Genomic DNA, 17,500 nt, shown 5'->3' on the forward strand with positions numbered 1-17,500 from the left:
TTCCATTTTGTCTTCCCTGTCGGGAGCCATCAGCAACAGAGAGATGCCTGGGGGTTTATGTAAATGTAGCTCGGCGGCTGCGACGATGCAACGCTTCTCCTCATGGAAAGCATTCCCTTTGTAACGCTCTCAGCACCTAACAAGCCCCAGAACCTTCCTGCCTTGTAACGATCTCTGGCCATCTCCTTTTTGGCAGACAGTCTGGCCAGGGCTTTTTCCAAAAAGGAAAATATACTAAGACCAATCAGCACTAGGTGGAGGTATAATAAGACCAATCAGCACTAGCTGGAGGTATAATTAGACCAATCAGCATTAGGTGGAGGTATAATTAGAACAATCAGCATTAGGGGGAGGTGTAATTGGACCAATTATCAAGAGGAGGAGGTATGATAGGACCACAGGATCGTAACAATCAGACTAATTAAAAACACATTGGTGACGCCCCTGGGTTAAAACCGACAATTATACGAAACAAAGTGAATAACGATGTGGAAAGACGACCATAAATCTGCACAAAAGCTTATCCCAGATTTGAATAGGATGATTATGTTGATCAATTTTTGTTTTCCACGTAATGCCACACAAGTGGCCCATCCCACAGAGGATTACAAGACACCGATATAACTACAGAAAGAGTGTAGTACATACACAATCACAATATGCAAATAAATACAATGTAAGACATCCGACACCGGATAAACCCACTAAATATAAATTAACATATCAATTGTGAATATGTTTCTACATTCAATCGCATCAAGTGAGAGCAAAGACAGCAGAAGTGTCACTCTGAATCGCTGGATTATTTTGAACACCGTAAAGCCATGGCCAAATGTGTAAATCAATTAGTGGCCAGCGAAGGCCAGACTGATCTGTAATATGAAACACCAAAGTGAATATCAGGATGACAGGGCTAAAAGACGGCTGAGAAGATGGAGCCCTATGCTAATAACCTTGAATTAGATTGGCCGGGGAGAGGAGAAGCTGAGAGCTTTAGATCAGCCACTTGGCAGAGAAACCAAACTGCCGTTAGGCAATTAGAGGAGAATATTTGAAGGGTGACATAGAGGCAGAGAAGGGAAAAATGGCATGGAAATATATATATAAAGCTTGTTATGCAGTTAATGAGTGAAGGAAAAAAAAAAACTTGCACTATGCTTTTATTTCTCCTTAACTTTATTTTGTGTTTGTGTGTTTGTGCGTGTGAGTGTGTGTATGGGTGTGTGTCTGTGTGCGTGCGTGTGTGTTTCTGTGTGTGTGTGCGTGTCTTGTTTCTGTGTGTGCATGTGGGCGTGTGTGCATGTGTGTGTGTGTGTCTGTGTGTAAATGCCTTGCCATGGGCTATGTCTGCTTCGTGCCGGATGTCATTCTGGATTGATTCTAGATACCGGACATAAAAGATGGACGGCGTGGGGGGGAAGTGAAGGAAGCAAGGAGAGGAGGTAGGAAAGGAGTTCAAATCCCCTGTTTGATCGCTCACCTGAGTTCAGATCGATGGTGCATCCTGAGTGAAACACGCGGCCTGTTTGCCAATTCTTCCTCCTGGAGACCCATGGGAGTTCTCTATTAACCACACAGAAGACCGAACGATGAAGAGTAGCAAGCACTGAGCCTCCGAGTGTCTTCACTGTCCTCCTCAAGGTGCTACGAAGGAGACGTCTGTTTCTCCCAACATGTGGGACTTACCCGCCCCCCCTCACCGACTTCTTTGTATAGGGGTTATGTAGGGTTAGGTATGTAAGGAATAATCACCGAGAGGCCGGGCAATAAACAGTTTGATATGCCCGGCTCGTGGACGGCTTACCGCCCGAGACGAAGTCGAGGGCGGTAACCTTCCGCGAGCCGGGCATATCAAACTGTTTATTGCCCTGCCTTGAGGTGATTATTCCGTTTATTCTACTTCGCGCCGGCCAACATAATAAAACAATTCATATACTTTAATAATTAGCCTTTTTCTTATTCGTATTGCATGCTTATTAAATGTATGCTCTGTTTAAGTTCATCTCCCTCGAAAAGTAGTTCCCTTTTAGAACTACGGTGAATAACGTTAGCTCAACTGTAGGTAACGCGTTTCTATAGCAACCACACAAGGTTGCAACTGATCACTAGTTTAACAATGTAGTTGTTACATTCGTATCAAGTCAGCTTTAATGACGATCGATCAAACATGCACTCCTTGGTTTATTTTTACAACGGACCTCATGTTTGAAATGTATGTGATAGAAAACGATACAAGCGGCGTATTGATCTACTGTGCTCAGTCAGCAGCAAGTAGAACCGACAAGTCAGCAGGCAATATGCCGGATTAATGCACCCCTCCCAGCCAATCAGAATCGAGCATTCTTAAATGAAGTAGAATAAAATATGTTAGTACTGTTGACTTGCATTATGCACTAAAGGTTTAACACTGACAGAACTGACAGTCCACAGGTCTAGTGCTTACGTACCTCCAAAGCCCTGTAGATTGTACAAGGAGAGCCGCATACAATCACACACAATTACACACACACACACACAGTTAAACACTCACATACACATGCATACACAATCACACACACGCACACACACAAACACACACATAATTAGACACTCACGTACACGTGCATATACAATCTCACACGCACACACACACACACACACACACACACACACAAGCAAACATACACCTTTATATCCACACACACAACTACACACGCACACAGAATCACACACACATAGATTTTGGTATTAAAACACATTCCATCCTATATAGGCTTAACCTATGTTGTGTTTACAGCAATACCAGCTTCCCCTCCTCCCACACACACACACACACACAAAAATAAACACACACAAACACACTGCAGCAGTCCTACTCTAGTTCCAGTGTGTGGTGTATCTAGTGAAAGGACATATCAGCCTCATGAAGAATTCCCTTTATTGTCAGTGTCAATTTGTTTGTCAGGCGCTTGCTAACCAATGGCCTAGCACCCCCCCCCCTCCCCCCCCCCCCCCGCCTGAGCGGAATGAGGTTCATCCAGCTTGTGGTGTATGTGTGTTTCATTTAAAACCTAGTGTCTGACAAACTAAGAGAAACACAGCGATGGCGGCAGGATCATGGTTTATTTTGAGTTCAAGTCAAACCCAAGACAAGCCCGTCCTCACAGCATACATCCACACAAACACTCCTTCGGACAGACCTTTTGATATCACAGCAGCTCAATTACAGAGGTCTTAATCCCATGGTTTGTGGGTGAGGATGTTTGTGTCACCCTTGCACATTTATGTGTGTTGGTTCTATGAGAGCCATGCGATTGGCTGGGCTGTTCTGAGCCAGAACAACACATGAACACCTCCTCCCAGCCTCTCAGTGTGACATGTGGGCCGGAGACCTCCAGGTCTCAGACTGGACCGATGGGAAGACTTCAATCATCACCTGGAGGGGACCCCTCTCAGGGTGGTTGGCAATCTCTGGTGCGGCAGAGCACAGGTAATGAAGCACAGAGAGAACTGGGAGAGAGCAATGGAGAGAGTCCAAATGGACAAGCGACACTCTAATCATCCGGGATGAACGCTGAGAAGGCTGAGAAGTAGATAGGGAGGGAGGGAGGGAGGGAGGGAGGGAGAGAGAGAGAGAGAGAGAGAGAGAGAGAGAGAGAGAGAGAGAGAGAGAGAGAGAGAGAGAGAGAGAGAGAGAGAGAGAGAGAGAGAGAGAGGGAGAGGGAGAGGGAGAGAGATGGAGGGAGGGAGAGGGAGGGGGAGAGAGAGAGAGAGAGAGATGGAGGGAGGGAGAGTTTGAATTGTCAGGTCGGCTACTCGTGCCAATTTAGGTTATAGGGACAGAGTGAGACAGAGAAGATCAAATTGCTCCGGGGATGTTCTTTCAGCCTTCTAGGCTTATGGCTTCAGAGGACCTGCTGTGAGACAGACTGCCATAAGTGGGGTCTTTCAAACAGATTGACAGTAAGGGCAGAGAGTAGGAGAAAGAGAGCAAGATATTAAGATAGAAGGCAGGATTGAACAGGTGAACGGATGAAAGGCAGGAACTGTCTTGATTTATGCAAGAGAACATTTCTGAGGTAAAGTGAGCCGACAGGAGGGGGGCAGGAGAGAGATATTCCTGAGCCTCCAGTGTCTGGGAGAGCGCAACCTCGCCCAGTTTAGTGTGTGAGCCTGGGGCAGGGGCCACACGATGCTTGTGGAAAGACGGATAGTGCCGGACATGCTATCAGGATCCCAGCCTGGCGTTCTGTGCTCTTCGTCCTGCGGAAATGAATTGCAAGTCTGCGATCAGCCCCACCTTTATTTATATGAGGCACACTGGCCGTGCAAACACGCATTAACCGTCGGCCTACCTTTCTGTCTGTCAGAATGCCCCGTTCTTCTCTGCTGTATTTGCATGCATGGGATGGTTCATGCATAAAAATATAGCTGGTTTATTGAATGATTTTCGACAGAAAATGCTTCCTAAAAGAAATGTAATTGGCATGATTTCAGATCAACCTAGTAGTTAGTTAGTACCTGTGTTACAGCTAAGCTATTATTATTTATTTCCGGCTTTATAATTATACATATTATATTGCACATTGGGAGGCAAATAGCATCCCTGCCAGTTTTCATTCAGATGTCAATCGCTTTGAGAAGTGGAACGCTTGACTTTCCCCCCTTCCTCCCTCTTGCTTCTGCGTGTGCCTTCGAGTGTGTGTAAGTCTGCGTGTGTGCATGTGGGCTTGTGCTTGGGTGCGTGTGTGCGTTTGTGCGTCTGTGTGTGTGTGTGTGTGTGTGTGTGTGTGTGTGTGTGTGTGTGTGTGTGTGTGTGTGTGTGTGTGTGTGTGCGCATGTGGGTTTGTGCGTGCATGCGGTGTGCATTTGTGTGCGCGTGTGTGCATGTGGGCTTGTGCCTGCGTGTGTGCGTGCAAGCGTTTGTGCATACGTGTGTGCGATTGTGCGTATGTGTGTGTGGACTCCCTTTGGACATTTCCGGACATATCCTGCCCATCGCTCCCAGTGGCGAGCTGTGTGATGGGCTGTGTCAGATGGAGGCAGCTCGGTGCTCTTTGTGCTCCCTTCTTGCTGTATTGTAAAGCACACAAAGGAACAAACAGCAAAGCGAGGCATGGCACGGGAAACAACAGAGGTGGGCCAAGCAGGGTCGGCGGAAGGTGAAGATACGGCTGGTTTCACCTGCTGTTTACCCGCCTTTCTGCATCAGGCATGGCATGAGTGTTCTTTTGATTGGTATACTTAGTTTATTTGGCATTTTTGCTAGGACGGGTTGTATTTGCTTTGCTCCGATTTACATATATTCAAGTTTTTTCATCCTAGGATGTATCCTTTGTTGTTCTTCTAGTTGATTTAGACTTCAATTCCTATTTCATCATCGTGTGTTCACTTTGGGAAAACCTGGTAAAATAGAACGTGGCTCTCATGAAAACATGTAAAAAAGAATTGAGCTTTTTTGCCTTTTTAATAATCAGCATACTCCAAACCCATAAGCCCATGGCAGCCGTCACCACACACATGCGGACACACACACACACCAAAACAAAGCAAAAACAAAGTTAATTGCTTATTAGCATTTCCAAATGTCATGTTTTTGAACTCAGGTAAGGAAGGCAGCATGTGAACAAATTGTGTGTGTGTGTGGGAGTGTGTTTAACCACCTCTGAGAGCCGAAAGGCAAAATAAGTAGAACATTTAAAAGCAGTAAAAGTTCACCCTCTCTTCTTGATGTTTTTCTGTTTGTGTGTGTGTGTGTGTGTGTGTGTGTGTGTGTGTGTGTGTGTGTGTGTGTGTGTGTGTGTGTGTGTGTGTGTGTGTGTGTGTGTGTGTGTGTGTGTGTGTGTGTGTGTGCAGTCTGCAGTGACAGAGACCTTCACAGTCTGGCCTCCAGACTGAAGGACTGGTTCGGAGTCCTCCACCTCGATGCCAACCGAGACCTCAAAGCCTCCGACAGCTCAGACTCCGCCCAGGGACGTGAGTACAGCCCTCCTGTGGCATCATGGTTACCGTGACAACAGCGATGACGCCATGGACCACGTGATCTCTTCCCTCCTCCAGGCTTCGACACCAGCATCCTGCCCATCTGCAAGGACTCGCTGGGCTGGATGTTCAACAAGCTGGACGTGAACTTTGACCTGCTGCTGGACCAATCAGAGCTGAGCACCCTCTACCTGGACAAGTACGAGCTGTGCATGAAGCCGCTCTTCAACTCCTGCGACTCCTTCAAGGATGGAAAGCTCTCCAACAACGAGTGGTGCTACTGCTTCCAGAAGCCCGAGGGTGAGGGGGGAGAGAGAGAGATACAGTGGAGGGGGAAGAGGGGGAGAGGGAGGGGCAGAAAGAAAGAGAGAGGGAGGAGGGAGAGAGAGAGAGGGAGGGGGGAGAGAGAGGAAGGGATGTAATTTAATCAATTCAAGACAACAACGAATATGCAGTTCAAAATTGTCCTGAACCGATCTACTGCTCTTTAACATTGATGTGAACAAACTTTCATCAACCCTTGAGCTAGTGGTGTCTCAGTAGAGACACGTGTTGGTGGAGAACCTACTTCCCCATAACTAACCCAATCCATCCACACAGAACAGCAAAGCTCAGCAGAGTAGAAAAACAATTAAAAACAACAAATCAGCGATAATTGAATCATTCAGGGAAAAACAAACAAATAAACACAGCAAATTGCAGCGTATTGACTGCTAAATAGTTGAATATGTACTCTCCAGATGTAGCCCATAATATTCTCATCGTCATCATCCACACACTGTATCCACACGGCTCGGTTGTTGACACAGCCGGTGCATTAACACCCATAGGTGGAAGGGGGGCTGTAGAGAGAGGAAGAGGAAGGTGGTGAAGGGAGAGGAGGGTTCTTAAGGGAGAGGAAGAGGAAGGTTCTGAAGGGAGAGGAAGAGGAAGGTGGTGGAGGGAGGGGAAGGTTCTGAAGGGAGAGTGACCGGTAGAAGCCCGGGCCGAGCCATGAGCCATCCCACTGCTCCTAGGAGACGAGGGAGAAGGAAACGAGAGAGAAGGAGGCCAAGTAGCGAGTGAACATGAGGACACAGGACAGGAACACCAGAAAGAAGAAAGAGGGACACTGTAATGGGAAACAGTTATGTCAATGAAAATGAAGAAGAGATGCAGAGACGGTGGGAGGAAGAGGCAGAGGGACACGTCTGAAGTCGACTGAGATCCTGTCTTTTGTGTGTTTGGAACTCCAGGACTGCCCTGCCAGAACCAGAGGAGCAGGGTTCAGCTGCTGGGGCGACAGAAGAGTCTCATTGGTCAGTCTGGGTGATTGACAGCGGTCACGACCCGCCCTCCACCCCCATGTTGTTGTTTGTGGTTAGCGTGTCACATCCCTCTTGTGGTGTGTGTGTGTGTGTGTGTGTGTGTGTGTGTGTGTGTGTGTGTGTGTGTGTGTGTGTGTGTGTGTGTGTGTGTGTGTGTGTGTGTGTGTGTGTGTGTGTGTGTGTGTGTGTGTGTGTGTGTGTGCGGGCGTTCATGTTGGCCTGTGGATGTGTTGGGTCTAATTCAGAGTTAATGGCTTTCTCCCAGCAGGATGTTTGACACTGGTTTCGGTTCGCCTTGCTGTGGTAATCAACTCTAACCTCCATCTCCACCCCCTCACACACACACACACACACACATGCACACACACACACACACACACACACACACAAACACACACACACACACACACACACACACACACACACACACACACACACACACATACATCTCCCTACTCTCCTCTTGTTCTATTTCCTATATTTCTGTCCCTCTCTCTTTCTGTATCCCTCATTCTCTCCCCTTCCTTCTCTCTGCCTCTTGCTCTTCTCTCTCTCTCTCTCTCTCTCTCTCTCTCGCTCTCTCTCTCTCTCTCTCTCTCTCTCTCTCTCTCTCTCTCTCTCTCTCTCTCTCTCTGGTTCTCTCTCTCTCTCTCTCTCCCTCTCTCCCTCTCTCCCTCTCTCTCTGTCCTCCCTCTGTCTCTATGTCTCTCGCCCTCTGTAGGAGCCTACATCCCTCGCTGTACGGAGGTGGGATACTTCAAGCCAACTCAGTGTCACGGCAGCACGGGTCAGTGTTGGTGTGTGGACAAATACGGCAACGAGATCGCAGGCTCCAGGAAACAGGGCCACCCCAGCTGTGGTACTGCTACAGCACACACACACACACACACACACACACACACACACACACACACACACACACATACACACAATATAACACCTGGGTGGGGACATGGTAAGTGTGGTGGCTAGGCAGCTGAAAGGTACCAGGTTCAATCCCCAGTGTCCAAGTCCTCCTTTAGGTCTGTCTAACCCCAAGCTGCTTACGTGTACTCGCTACTGATAAAAGGCTCTGCTGAATGCTTTGGCCGTAGTAGATAGTGACAGTACAGTAAAAGGTTTATAGTTAAATAGACCCTGCACTTTTGGTTCTAAAAGACATTTCCCTTTCCCGTCTTTTTACTGCACGGACTGAATTGGTTTGGAGGGGGAGGTAATCCCCGGGTTGATTTGTGGCCAGAGGGTTTCTGTCCTTCATAGTTTTAATAAGTTTAAACCGAATCGATGTACGCAGGGAGAAAGTGTCTTTTTTGCGACTACTTGGGAAAAGGCCGAATGGTTATTCTGATGGCCAGTCATCCAGCAAGTAAAAATATAGAAACGAAAACAAAAATCCAATACTTGCAGCCTCACATTCTGTACACAAGTTTGTTTGACTTAAAGACTCTCCAGATATTTTTTATTCATTTTTTCCCCCATTTCTAGAAAATTAGCCTCATGAGACCACCCTAAGATTTATATTAGGTTTTTGAAATACATTTAATTCTGGCCCTGCCTGGGCAGAAATTGATTTCCAAATATTTCTTTGTCCTTACTTTCAAATAAATCCAACTTCTACTCTGAGAAAAGCCTTCTGGGCAGATTTCAGCATTACTTTTTTATTGCTACATTTTCCCGGTCGCCGCCATTGTTTTTGTTATTTGTAAGACTGTCTCGCTCCTCGTTCGTCATGAAACAAAACTCCCTCCCCCTAGCGTTTCTTTGGTCCTATCATACCTCACACTGGCGCTGATTGGTCCTATCAAACATCTGCTTAGCGCTGATTGGTCCTATCATACCTCCGCCTAGTGCTGATTGGTCCTATCATACCTCCACCTGGTGCTGATTGGGTCAAATACTTGCTTAGTGCTGATTGGTCCAATCAAACACCTGCTTAGTGCTGATTGGTCCTATCATACCTCCGCCTAGTGCTGATTGGTCCAATAAAACACCTGCTTAATGCTGATTGGTCCAATCAAATATCTGCTTAGTGCTGATTGGTACCATGATACTTTCTACAAGTGCTGATTGATCCTATAAAACCTCTTCCTAGTGCTGATTTGTGCTATTAAACCATCCTCTCCGGGATGGGCTCACGAGTCTACTAACCAGAAGAGGATTGATTAGTGAGAACATCTGAGCTCCAGTCGCTCCTCCCCAGGCGTGTCCACAGCCTGAGGTGACGACGGCCTCTGACCTCTGGTTCTCTTGCAGACGAGGAGCAGGAGACCTCGGGGGACTCCGGCAGCGGAGGAGCCCTGATCCTCCTCGACGACCACGAGGAGGGGCCCTCGGTGAGTGGGCGTGGCCGACCGAAGAAGGGGCGGGGCCGGAAGCACCACCGGAGAGCCCTCGAGGACGACGAGGACGAGGGCGACGACAAAGACGACGAGATGGGACACATCTGGTAGCTCCGCCCCCCCGGATCGCGTTGACGTCAGCCAACCGGGAGCCCCCGTTAACCCAGCACCGATCTGAAGCCGTCCCTGCCTGCTCTTTGTCCCGCCCCCTTTATGTCCGAGCCACCTGGCATTGGTCCATCTTGTTGGAACGAGAACTTGCTCCGATATCGACGGGCTGTCTTCTTACGTATTCCCCTGAGTGACAAACAGCCATTCTACCGCTCCTCCTCTCCTCTTGTGCTCCTACCATCTCCTCTCCCCCTCCTGGCTGTGTGTGTGTGTGTGTGTGTGTGTGTGTGTGTGTGTGTGTGTGTGTGTGTGTGTGTGTGTGTGTGTGTGTGTGTGTGTGTGTGTGTGTGTGTGTTTGTGTGCGTCCGTCCCTCCCTATCTGTGTGTAGATGTGAATCCTCCTCTGAGATCCAAGCTGTGGGCCGTATGTAAATAAGCCCCCACAGGGCTGGGCCCCAGCCTGGGTTCCCTGTCTCCACTGATGTGCCGTGCCCCAGCAGGGGGGCTCTAAGGGGGCCGGGCACGGGCGTCGTTGTGTGTAACTCACTGAAGGATTGCTTGATCGCTTTTGTTTCTATCTTGAATGTCCCGGACCAGCGCCCCCCCCCCCCCCCCCTCCAGAACGACGCAGTGAGATGTTGATGTTGTTGCATGTGTCGCATCGTCTCCGTGTTAAGTGTAGCCTCGTGCAGGTGGACCACCAGACCCGCCCCCCCCCCCCCATGCCTCAGCCCCAGAGACGGCACACACGCCGAGAGACTGCTCCCAGGGGGGGCCGGGGGTCCTAGCGGCGTTTCTCTGCCACTTTGGTTCGCTATTACCCCCCCCGACCGGAACTCGCGAGAGGCGGAGCCCGTCGCTGGCTCCAGGAAATAACATCGCTGGGTCTAGGTAAACACACAGCCCCCCAACCCATCCCCCCTCCCCTACACGGCCCCCCCACTGCGGCTAGCAGACGCTCCAGGGCTGCTGTTAGTTGGTAATGCTGCTGCTGTGTGAGTGGTGAGTAGACACCAGAGGAAGGAGCTGCCCCCCCCCCCCACACCGGCCTGGGGTAGGGGACCGGGCACAGGGGGAAGAGGATGGAGCATTTATTTATTTGATTTATTTATTTTTTCAGTCTGCCCTCTGGATGATGGAATTGTGCATTGATTTGGAGTTGAAGTTGTCCACTATGTCAACGAGTGAACGTCTGTTTGTAACTTTGACGAGTTTCAGTAAAGTGGCACCTTGAGTGTCTTTGGAAACCTGCAGAGAGTGTGTGTCCTTGAGTGTCTGTGTGTCTTTTTGAAGGTCAGGTTATATCTGACACAAGGGGTCAAACAGTGAATGGAAAACAGAAATTTGAGTATGAAAATGCCCTATGTGGTCACTTCCTGTACAATTGTTTAGAACTAGGGGCAAAGAAGCTATGTTTTGGCCCTTTGGTTAATCATGTCAATTAGTTCTGCATTACCTCTGTATTGGTGAAATGCCTAAGTTAGGCCTTTACATGGCTTATCAATTAGGCTACTTTATAATAATAATCTACGTTTTTTACATCATATTGGTAGCCACATGTTGCTGAATTAATCTACAACTGCGAGCGATGAGGAGTAATCATGTTATTCGGATATATCCAAATGGATGTGAATGCTGCCTCATGTGCATTTGGCCCAAACTGTGGCATTAAACTGGGCCCATTGCTCATCCCAACCTGCCACATCCCACCTGCTGCACCTCCATGGCTGGGTGCCCTTGCATTAGACAGCTTGTGGCATGTCTGCACAGGTCAGTACCTCTGCACCCCACACTGACACACACACACACACACATTACACTGTCGGGGCAATTTGGCGGGCAGTTCAGCGCGCCAAAACAGGTAAATATTGCTCTCATTTTTGGCATTTTAGAAACCACTTCACACGTCATCGTTCTTATTAATTCTTTGGCAGAGAGAGAGATGCAAAGGCGCTCTAGTGTTGAGAAACGAAGAGAACTCGCCCGCTAATTTATTCAACGTGGCACGCGGTTCCACTGGCTTAACCGCTGGTGAACAGCGATACATTAAATTGCACCCTTCAGCCTCGAAGCTGGCCAGGGCGCAGCGATATCGGCGGCAGTTTCACATTACCTCCAGCCCACTACGCCAATTTGTCTATTTACCCATTAGCCCTACGGATTTAGAATTCGTTTCGCCCATCTGAGTGAGTACCTACGCTACTCCCAACAGTCGGCTGATCCATCCATTGCTCGAATGCCACTGAAGTGCTTTCTGAAACAAATCCATTATGTTGGACGCAATAGAAGAGTGCGACCCGAATGCCTCATCAAAGCGCGGTGCAGCAGCGCCCTCTGGTGGCCACTTCACTGACCGCTGATGTTTGATAGGGAATTACAAAAAGAGGCTTATCTATAGTTATAGATTATTAATATAAATTACGATTAATAATAATAGAAAGTATGCGTGCATTTTTCAGCAAAGAAAAATAAGAAAATCACTCCCAGACGAAGGTATCGAGCTGAGTTCCTCCAAGAGGATCAATAATATTGGGGTAAACGTGATCTCCTCCAGACTCGTCACAGGTTGCCAATAACATCTTGCGTCGGGCCCCCAAGGTTACTGAAACTGATACTGTTATATCATTGAAATTTGGCATAATATAAGTATTACCTACAAACTTTATTTACATTGCAAAGAACTATAGTGGTTACCCGGTAACATTTTGACACCAAAAGCAATGTAGACCAATTCGACACAAAATAAAGACCAAGTAATTTTGCTTAGACAAAATTAGAAAAGTACATTCATCAGATGTATTTCTACATTGTGCGTCTCTCACTGAATCAAAAGTCGAATAAGTCAACCTTCTTGTCGCGTTTGGATACAACTCTTTTGGTTATGGCTGTAGAAGTTGAGTCAATGATGTAGAATATCTATATACGTCTGAGCAAACCCACAAAATGAACCATGATGTTGAGCGAGAGTTGAGTGATCCTTTGTTTCACCAATGCTTGCTCTGCCCAGCCACCTCCAAATCCACGATTGGTGGGAGTCGCCCGCTAGCCCCGCCCTCCAGGTAGACTGACTTCACACTGGACGTGTCTGAGAGTCTCCTCTTGCTTCTGGTCAACTCTAGAATAGAACAGAGTAGAACACAATACAATATAAAATGATATAGTAGAATACAATTCAAGATAATCGTAACCATAATTTATATAAAATAATCGATAACAATCTATAGTTATAGATTATTAATATAAATTATGATTAATAATAATAGAAAGTATGCATGCATTTTTTTTGCAAAGAAAAATAAGAAAATCTCTCCCACACGAAGGTATCAAGCTGAGCTCCTCCAAGAGAAGCAATACGTATGATTGGGGTAAACGTGATCTCCTGCAGACTCACCACAGATTGCCAATAACATCTTGCGTCGGGCCCCAAAGGTGGAGACCCCCACCTCTTTCAGATCCTCATCAGACAGAGTCAGGAAGGTCTGGTAGTCAATCTGGTGGGAGAGCCAGCATCACTAACACGTTCTACCATCACACGCCAATAACACAGATGGAGAGAGTGGAACAATCCAGTGTAGCTTATTGACATCACTGCTGCCTGTTGGCATGAACCGAGTGAGTGGGTCGCACGTGGACTAGATAGAGCGGAGGGACAGACGAACAGGAGAGGGGGGAAGTGAGAGGAGGGAGAACGAGAGAGATGTGCATGTGAGTGTATGTGTGTCCTTAAGCAAGTAGCAGTAGGTACTAAGTAGTGTCTTTGTATCTGTGTGTTTGTGTGCGTGTGTGTGTGTGTATATGATGATGAGCATGAGTGTTTGTGTGTGTGTGTGTGTGTCTTAGATTATTTGTGTGTGTGCGTGTATGCATGCGTGTGTGTGTGTGTGCGTGCGTATATGTGTGCATATGTGTGTGTGTGTGTGTGTGTGTGTGTGTGTGTGTGTGTGTGTGTGTGTGTGTGTGTGTGTGTGTGTGTGTGTGTGTGTGTGTGTGTGTGTGTGTGTGTGTTTGTGTGTACCTCTTGCTGGTGGAGCACATCCACATATTTCCCGAGGCCCAGCTGACAGAGAACCTCCGGCAGGTCGTCCTCCAGGGGGGAGGGGCTTCTCTGGCTGCATGTCGACGCCCTCCTAGAACAAGAGGCCCCGCCCTCAAAGTAACTGCCACTGCTGCACAAGAAGCTGTCCGCTGGGGGTCAGAGGTCAACCAGATCAACCAATCAGAATTAAGAAATCAATGTAACAAATGACTAAAATGGTCAAATTGCCTCGTCGAAATTGCGTTTTTACTAGTCAGATTTAAATTCAGCCAAGTGAGCTAAAACGATTCATTTCTAAAACACAGTTGGTCCACTATGTCCCGATCAAATGAAAACACAGACATTATGTCATATTATGGTGGTCACTCACCGACCTTGTCGTTTCCCCTCCCTCTGTTACAAGAGGAGGACACGAAAGGAGGTAAAGGATTGCCGGAGGAGGCGGAAGAGGAGAAGAAGGAGGAGAACTGGGCAGGAGGTGATGAGGGTGAGGAGGAGGAAGACGAGGAGGTGGGGACTGACGAGACCGAAGACGCCGAGCCCCGCCTGTCCCTCCAGTTGTCCGAGTTACTACCGTTACACGCTCTGTCCCTCAGGGCTTGGTGGGCCCAGGCCTGCAGCACACAGAGGGGGGGGACACAGACAGTTATCAGAACCAGTCATCAGAACCAGTCATCAGACCCAGTCATCAAACCCAGTCATCAGAACCAGACATCAGAACCAGTCATCAGACCCAGTCATCCGACCCAGTCATCCGACCCAGTCATCAGAACCAGTCATCAGAACCAGTCATCAGGCTAACATCTGAGGTGTACGGGTACACAAACACACATATTACACGCCGTGGTTCTCTCAACAAAGAAAAAAACACAAATCAAATGCATCAATTGTTCAGGAATACCCACAGAAAGAGAGAACTAATAGAAGCCATCGTTTTGGTAATAACAGGAAGCTCGCCCTCCTATCGCCTCATCTCAGATAACATAACAGCTGTGAAGAAGGAAATGATTGGCTCTGTTTCCCGCCTAGCAGCAGCCCATCTAATTCTCCTCAGGTCGCGTCCTCCATCACTCCAACACATCGTGTGTTCCCCGAGCAGATGCTGGAGTTACCGAGGCTTGTGGGGGGACAGAGCCCGCAGCTGTGGTGATAATACGCGCCCAGGTAAATAGGACGGCGAGCTTCCTTTGTTTCACTCAGGGCGCTGATGGTATCACCGCCGAGGTAACTGAGCGTGCAAATTGGCGAGCTCGGGGAAATATCACCATGGCCACACGGCGAGATAAACGCTTGTATTAGAGAAGGCATCAGTAGGCATAAACAAAACACTGGCTCTTGGCTAATGGGCGGGCCGTGCATCGTATGGCAGTTCTAGAGGTATGAAGTAATTCCCGAGGAATAGATATTGCTGTGTGGAAGTGCCAAGGCTGTGCAAACAAACTCAATCGTGTTCAATCGTGAATCCCAGTTGACGGAATGAAACTCTGAGCTCATGGAAACCATTGATTGAGGAATCTTTAATGGGGGATATATAATTGTAGATGCGTGAGATGCTAGTCTAGTCTAGAGATCCTTCCTCAAAGCAGTTTGCAGACGCCAACTGGTCGGACTCACATGCAAACACACCCCACAAACACACACGTACACACTCGCACACACACACACAGACACACAAACACACACCACAGAGAAGCACACGGCTCGGATCTGTGAGCCCTCCCTCCTACCAGTTGTTGGCTGGCGCTGCCGTCACTCAGGTAGGGCTTGTAGCTGCGGCGGCTAACGTTGCGGAGCTCCTTCACAGCCTCGGCCGGCATGGACTTGGAGAAGCCCAGGCCGCTCCAGTGGTCTGTGGGGGTCTGGACCTCCGTCACCATGGGCTTCCTCTGCATGGCTGTGAGGACACACACATGACATCACACATGAATACACACACACACACACACACACAATCATACACACACACACACACACACACACACACAATCAGACATGAAGGCACACAAACAATCACACATGAATACAGACACAGACACACACAAACAATCACATGCACAAACATAAAATCACACACACAGAGACATACACACACAGAGAAATTACAAAAGTTAATATATGTTAGCATATATACACAAACTTTAGGGCTGTTGGTGTATGGTCCCTTTAGCAATACCGAAGTCATCACAAACACAGGCCTACAGAGGGATCAGTACACAGCCGGATAGAGTTAAAATGTCAGACCTTTTCCCTCAGCTCTATCTGTAGCACCTCTCCTCTATCATGCCGTTCTAGTGGATTGAGTGACTCTTCAGGACCGTCTCAAGTGATTTTTATCGAATGTTTTGAAGGGGCAGGAGACTTCAAAGCGGTTGGAGACTCTTTGTGGGTAGTGTCACAGATAATTTGCATAAAAGCGATGCGTTGCCACAGAACGTGACATCAATAAAGTTTTGCTGAAGCGGCTTCAAACGAGAGCGAAACAAACCTGGGCCTGTCTATGGCACTCACACACACACTCTCTCCAGCGCCCGGTGTACGTGAGGAGACGCCTTCAACAAGCCTCTTAAACAGACATCAAGTCTGTCTCCAGAAGAGGCGATGTATCGATGGCCATCACACCGACAGAAGCCCAGAGAGTGGCCGTGTGCCTCAGAGACGCGGGCCTTAATAACTCCAGAGTGGTCCGCTGCCACGTCCTCCGCTGCCACGTTCCCCCTCTGCTGCTGCAGCAGAGGGGGAACCTGTTAGATGTAGGACGTGGCAGCAGCAGCAGCAGCAGCTTCTCTGACGGGCCCCAGCCAAGTGACTCCATCTCGAGTGCTGTTTAATGAAGAGGGATGGCTCCCTAAACACCGGCGCCCGGCGCCCTCGATAGAGACCAGTCTGCGGGGATTAAGGAGCATTAAGAGCGGCTGGCACTTTGACAAATCACCTCAGGATCCTCTCCAGTCTTCGGGGTGGGGCGAGAATAAGAAAAAGGAGTGTGCAAGTGCACTCCACAGAAAGTGAGACACAATCAAAGTGTGGGACGTGTAGGGTGTATTTTGTGTGCGTATGTGTGTGTGTGTGTGTGTGTGTGTGTGTGTGTGCGTGTGTCCCTTTTCATATTCTGGCATAGGGGTGTCACAGTGGTGCCGGGGCAGATGGCTCATTCACACCGCTAATTCCTAATTCCAAGACGGAATGATGAGGGAACAGAGCATCCTTTGGCTGCAGGACGCACCGATAGCGTTCATTCTGGGGGACGGATGAGGCTGCGTTCTTGGTTCTGTGCATGCCTAAAGTTTGTATTGGTGTGTGTGTGTGCATGTGTGTGTGCGTGATTGCATGTGTTTGCCGTACCTGTCTATCTCTGTTTGTTTGTCCGTGTGTGGGTGGGTTTGTTGGTAGCTGCATGGATGTGTGTGTGCGCTGTGTGTGTGAGTTTGTGTGCGTCTGTGTGTGAGTGCGTGCATGCATTTGTGAATGCATTTTGTTGTGCGTTGTGTGTGCATGCATGCGGGTGTGCGTGCATGCGTGTGCGTGCATGGGTGTTTGTGTGTGTGTGTATTGACCCAACCAGTGTTAGTTTGGCGGCTGAGCCAGTGCTGCTCAATTATAACTTTGGCGTTGTGCAGCATTCAAACAGATCCGCTCCACTCTCTTCCTTGGCACCGCGTGGCTCCAAACCTGGGTGCCGTTATTACGTTCCCTGGCTCGCTTTGCCTACCTCTCCCCTCTCCGATTCAACGCCAAGGCAGTAAGCC

At 48.4% G+C, this 17,500-nt stretch overlaps 2 protein-coding genes across 2 annotated transcripts in view; one reads left to right on the forward strand and one right to left on the reverse strand.

The window, feature by feature from the left end:
• The window catches only part of LOC115552860 (testican-1), a 69,597-nt gene extending 58,626 nt beyond the window's left edge, over positions 1-10,971 (forward strand). The window contains exons 8-12 of the mRNA XM_030369223.1: positions 5,836-5,955; positions 6,040-6,261; positions 7,197-7,259; positions 7,990-8,127; positions 9,522-10,971. Of these exons, the coding sequence (XP_030225083.1) occupies positions 5,836-5,955; positions 6,040-6,261; positions 7,197-7,259; positions 7,990-8,127; positions 9,522-9,718 (740 nt within the window). The 3' untranslated portion in view covers positions 9,719-10,971. The remainder of the gene's footprint in view (positions 1-5,835; positions 5,956-6,039; positions 6,262-7,196; positions 7,260-7,989; positions 8,128-9,521) is intronic.
• A 1,390-nt stretch (positions 10,972-12,361) lies between these two features.
• The window catches only part of bicc2 (bicaudal C homolog 2), an 18,062-nt gene continuing 12,923 nt past the window's right edge, over positions 12,362-17,500 (reverse strand). Inside the window, exons 15-19 of the mRNA XM_030369256.1 lie at positions 15,482-15,648; positions 14,125-14,368; positions 13,734-13,903; positions 13,110-13,209; positions 12,362-12,833 (exon numbers count right to left, since the gene is read on the reverse strand). Of these exons, the coding sequence (XP_030225116.1) occupies positions 12,703-12,833; positions 13,110-13,209; positions 13,734-13,903; positions 14,125-14,368; positions 15,482-15,648 (812 nt within the window). The 3' untranslated portion in view covers positions 12,362-12,702. The remainder of the gene's footprint in view (positions 12,834-13,109; positions 13,210-13,733; positions 13,904-14,124; positions 14,369-15,481; positions 15,649-17,500) is intronic.

Source organism: Gadus morhua, chromosome 10 (assembly GCF_902167405.1).
Source record: "Gadus morhua chromosome 10, gadMor3.0, whole genome shotgun sequence".
NCBI lineage: Eukaryota > Metazoa > Chordata > Actinopteri > Gadiformes > Gadidae > Gadus > Gadus morhua.